The following is a 5,000-nucleotide window of genomic DNA, read 5'->3' as shown; positions in this document are numbered from 1 at the left end:
TTTAAGTTCCTTGTTTACATCCCTTTGATAAAGATGGACTCCAGTAGATTCCTTTTTCGGTGATCTTTGACCCTGCGGAGTATCGAGGAATTATCCCAGTTAATAGCATGACCTGTCTTAAACCAGGTATTCGGCAACGTGACCTCTTTGTGATTATGGGACCTGGGTTCCTTTCCCGGTACCGGACATCACAATTTCTTCCAAAAATGTCTTTGAACTTGGATCTTCAAGCTTTGTAGTGACAAGCATATCCGGAAAAGAGTAAAGAATTCGAGAAGTTAAGAGGGCATTGTGGCTATTAGAATTTCATATATATATGTAACAAGATATTAATCTCGTATTTATTTGGTAAACGTGGAACCCCGAGCGGTAGGCAAACTGATACACACAATCTCTCTCTCTCTCTCAGCGATTATCGGCTCAGCCTCCTCGCCCTCTCTCTCTCTTGACTCGCTACCTCTCTCTCTCTCCACCTCTCACCATTCTAACAGGTCATCAAATGAGAGACAAAGATATGGAAAAATATAACACTTATTTAACAATGGAAAGATAATAACTCAAGTCTCACAGACTAACTAACTCAGTTAACCCCCCAGTATTTAAAATGTCTTAATCAGTAATTTGTCACACCAAGTATTTCTTCTCCCATACGGGACCCTCTATCCCCTTGCTAGAACACTTAGTTCCCTCGCCAGATCGTCTGTTACAAAGAAACGAGAAACACACTCGTTAGCACACATAAGTTTAAAGACAAAATTAACAGCTTAAATGAAATATGACATTTTACAAGCAATCAACAAGCCACCCCTTTGGCTAAAGTAATTCAACACTTACCCATTTCCAAGCCAGAATATCACTCACAGTTTAAAAAAACTTTGGCACTCGCCATCGTGGCTCTGCCTTTCTCCCACGGACCCCTCTGCAAGTCTTCCCACAGACTCAGCTAAGGGCGCTATTATCAAAGGAAGAGACGCACACGTACATACGAATGCACACTGCTGGCTACAACCAGTTTTTAAAGGCATTTGAACAAGAGCCCATGAACTGACGAACATTGACTCGCTTAACTATGCATTCTCATATCACGCCATCCCAGAAATGAATTATCAGTTTTTCTCAGTTCGTTGCTTCGGCTCTGTTCTGCGCATTCCAAAAAGGTCACAGCACATCACATTGGCATATTAAACATATTATTAATTATAACCCCTTTTATCTCACATATATATGTATATATATATATATATATATATATATATATATATATATATATATATATATATATATATATATATATATATATATATATATATATATTATATATATATATATATATATATATATATATATATATATATATATATATATATATATATATATATATATATATATATATATGTATATATATATATGTATATATACATATATATGTATATATACTTATATATTTATATATATATATATATATATATATATATATATATATATATATATAGTAGTATTACTTGAAATATACACTATATATATACCCGAGACCGTTTATTTTAACTATATAAAGTGGATTTCTATTGAACATTGAATATTGAGCAAATAATCGATAATGTGTTTCAGAATATTACGGATGTAATTCAGCATAATCAATGTTAACTTAGTATCATCTTCTGTTTGTTTTTTTAATTAATTTAGAAGTAGTGAACTATATCAGATGTTTACACTCTGAATGATAAAACATGTCATTGAAATCAACTGTTGTCATAATGCTGAAATGCCTGTGCTTCATACCAGTATTCTGAAAGTAGGTAGTGTAATTCAATATGATATGAACATCCATGTTAGTATGCACTATGTTCAGTTTTGAATCGATAATCTACTAAAGGAAGTGCAAAACTGACTTTAAAGATAAAGTATTCACAAATTGGAAATTACTCAATGGATGTTCATCGAGTTCCATGAGTCTGTACTATAAAATAGTTACTGTGTTAATATGGATATCAATATCTTGCCTTAGCTATGATTAATTAGTACTTAGTGTCTTGTCATGTAATATTACAAAACGAATTCTGAAACTGTTTTACTCCACCAGGTGCCATCTTCACTGACGACCAAAGAGATTCGGCAACAGAGCTAGCCTTCAAATATGCTGTTTACCGCATCAACAATGACAAAGTCATTTTACCCAACACAACCCTTGTATTTGATATTCAGTATGTTCCGAGGGATGACTCCTTTCATACGGCAAAAAAGGGTAAGTCTCTGTAATGTTGTAGCAGCTGTTTGAAAGGCAATTCAGTTCTTTTCTTGAACTGGTAACTTGAAGGGGAAGTCTGCGCGATATTAGACTAGTGATTGAAAAGCTACTTATTTCAGGCAGAGTCTGAGATTGAAGTGTTTAGTTACTACAGGTAACTGAAAGGGTAAGTCGTCAGAGATTGTTGAAGTAAGTGATTGAAAAGGTAAGTCTGATGTATTGGAGTACGAAATTGAAAGGTTGTCTTCAGTAGTAGAGTAGGAAACTGAAAGGTTGAACCAGTACAGCGCTGAAGTAGGTAAATTTGTGTAGATTTCAAGTCACTGACTCAGAGAGTAAATCTGTACAGTTCTGAAGTCCATGATTGAAATGTTAAGTCAATATGAGCAGTTTTTAAGTCATTTATGAAAAGGGTAAATCTGTTCAATCTTAGCTGACTAATTGAAAAGGTAGAGTTTGAGTCGCTCATTAAAATAGTAAGTCTGGGCTCTCTTGACATCATTGATTAAATGATTACGTCTCTATAGCTGTGAAGCACGGGATGAAAAGGATAAGTATTCAGTCTTCGAATGACTGATTAGAAGGGTAAGTCTGGACTTATGAATTAAGATGGTAGGTCTGTGTTGTCAAGAAATTATCCTTGAAGATGCTAACTGTGTAATGCTACGTGGCCTACCACCTCAGAGGGCTGATCTACTATCTTACACATAGGTGTGTCCCGCTGCGCAACCTACTCTGTCCTTCAATATTTTCAGTATTTTGCTCCTCCCCTTCATTATTCCTCTCTGCACCTCCCGCCGTTTCCCATTCATCCGCTTTCAGCAGAAAATCCATTTCAATTTATCTTCTTGAACACTTGTTTTACACTGCTCTTGTTCTTTAACTTGATATCTCATGGGAGAACGTAATACCAATTTCACTCGTCATGTTCTCTAATACATACGTAGTCTTTATTTTGAGAGCTGCCGTAGGCTGCACTCATCTTAGCCCTAACATTTTTCATTATTATCAATAAAATGAAAGGAATTTACTTTATTCTACACGTTTGATAAAATCTAATTTTTTATTTTCTGGTGATTTTTTATGTTCTTTGTCAAATATTTCGATCCTGTTATTCGTTGTAAATCTTTGCTGCTGCATACAATTCGCGCTTAAATGCATATTTTGGTAGCACCTTTATAACGCTGTAAAGGGACACTTCATGACATTTCCTCCTAACAGTTTTGTTTCATGACTGATATTGAATGCGGATTTATTTGTTTTATTATAACGGATGTTGAGGGCCGGGTTCTAATGGTTCCTTATCCTTGCCTCTCAGCGTGCAAACAAATCACTTTCGGGGTACAAGCGATCTTTGGACCCTTCGAACCTCTGCTGGGGTCCCACATCCAGTCCATCACGGACGCTCTCGACATCCCCCACCTGGAAGCGCGGCTGGACATGGAGCCTCAGGAGAAGGAGTTCAGTATCAACCTGTATCCTTCGCATCAGTACCTGAATCAGGCTTATAAGGACATGATTCAGTTTCTTAAATGGAAGAAAGTGGCAATTGTGTACGAAGAGGATTTCGGTAAGTGTACTGCAGATGAAAGGGAGATGTCGAGCAGTTATTTTCAGCTAGGTGTCCGCTTTTCATATCATCATCATCTTTGAAACTGCGACCTCCTGATTTCTGAAGTGTTTCATGATCTCGTGATGATGAAATAAATGGAGCAGTGACAATTGGTGGATGCGGATATGCCTCATGTATACTAGATTTGACTTCATTTGGTTTTGTTTGAATGCAAAGACATACTTGTTACAAAACTTTCTCCAGACTTGCGTCGAATTTCTAATTACTTTAAGGGGAATGGATTACTTGAATAGATTTTGGGCATAGCATTGCAGTATACATGTAAATCCTGTATAGCTGATAATCCCATATCCATTCAAAGAATTTAGTGTTTCCTTGCCTTTCTATCCATTTTCATTTTCACACAAATCGTCAACAAACAAAATATGGCTTGCAAATATGATTAACTCACTCCGTCCATTTGCGGAGAGCTGAATATGTCGCATCAATTTTCAGTAATTATCAGAAAGTATGTTCATGAATTATTTGTTTCAATGCCGGTATGACAGTCCTTTGAAAGTAATATAGAGTGGAATTTGTATCTGGATAAACTAATATGCTATTATGGTCTTCAAGCAACGACAAATTTTACTTTCTGCTCCATTGTCTCGTCATAAGATTAAGAGGTGAGGCGACATTTTGACTCATTTTGGCTGATTTGCGTCAATTTAACTACTAGTGATCCGACCCAGTAAAGACAGAGAACTTTCTTTCCACATGCATGCAATGCTTGCAAGTATTCCATTCACGTTCACTTCACTCATTCTTCCTGCTCGGAATTACTAAAGAAGAGGCTTGATGGCCGTGTAGGTATCGGATTGTTATCTTAAAAATTAACATAACGACTTCCCCAGAGATTATGCGGCTTATTATAGAAATAAATGACCGAACCCGAGAGAATTGCACCAGAATTTTTAAACAGAGGCCATTTTGATCGTCAACGTAAAAATAGAAAGCTATATCAGGAAGGACGGTTCCTGCAATTAAACCCACTATACGATCACATTTGCACTTTTTGTCAACTAGTGCGCTAATGTTTCCGTTTACACGTTATTGTTTTATGCATTGAATAATCAAAATTTCTGGAACAGACTTGGACCTAAAAATCTGTCAGAATTCATTATAAATTAGTATGTCTACTTA

At 36.0% G+C, this 5,000-nt stretch overlaps 1 protein-coding gene across 9 annotated transcripts in view; it reads left to right on the top strand.

The window, feature by feature from the left end:
* The window catches only part of LOC135198194 (glutamate receptor ionotropic, kainate 2-like), a 394,828-nt gene that overhangs the window by 261,451 nt on the left and 128,377 nt on the right, over positions 1–5,000 (top strand). For all 9 annotated transcript variants that reach the window (XM_064225768.1, XM_064225767.1, XM_064225771.1 and 6 more), the window contains exons 3-4: positions 2,081–2,242; positions 3,564–3,815. In XM_064225768.1, the coding sequence (XP_064081838.1) occupies positions 2,081–2,242; positions 3,564–3,815 (414 nt within the window). The remainder of the gene's footprint in view (positions 1–2,080; positions 2,243–3,563; positions 3,816–5,000) is intronic.

This window comes from Macrobrachium nipponense, chromosome 21, assembly GCF_015104395.2.
Source record: "Macrobrachium nipponense isolate FS-2020 chromosome 21, ASM1510439v2, whole genome shotgun sequence".
Lineage (NCBI taxonomy): Eukaryota > Metazoa > Arthropoda > Malacostraca > Decapoda > Palaemonidae > Macrobrachium > Macrobrachium nipponense.
This window is presented reverse-complemented; position numbering and strand designations above follow the sequence as displayed.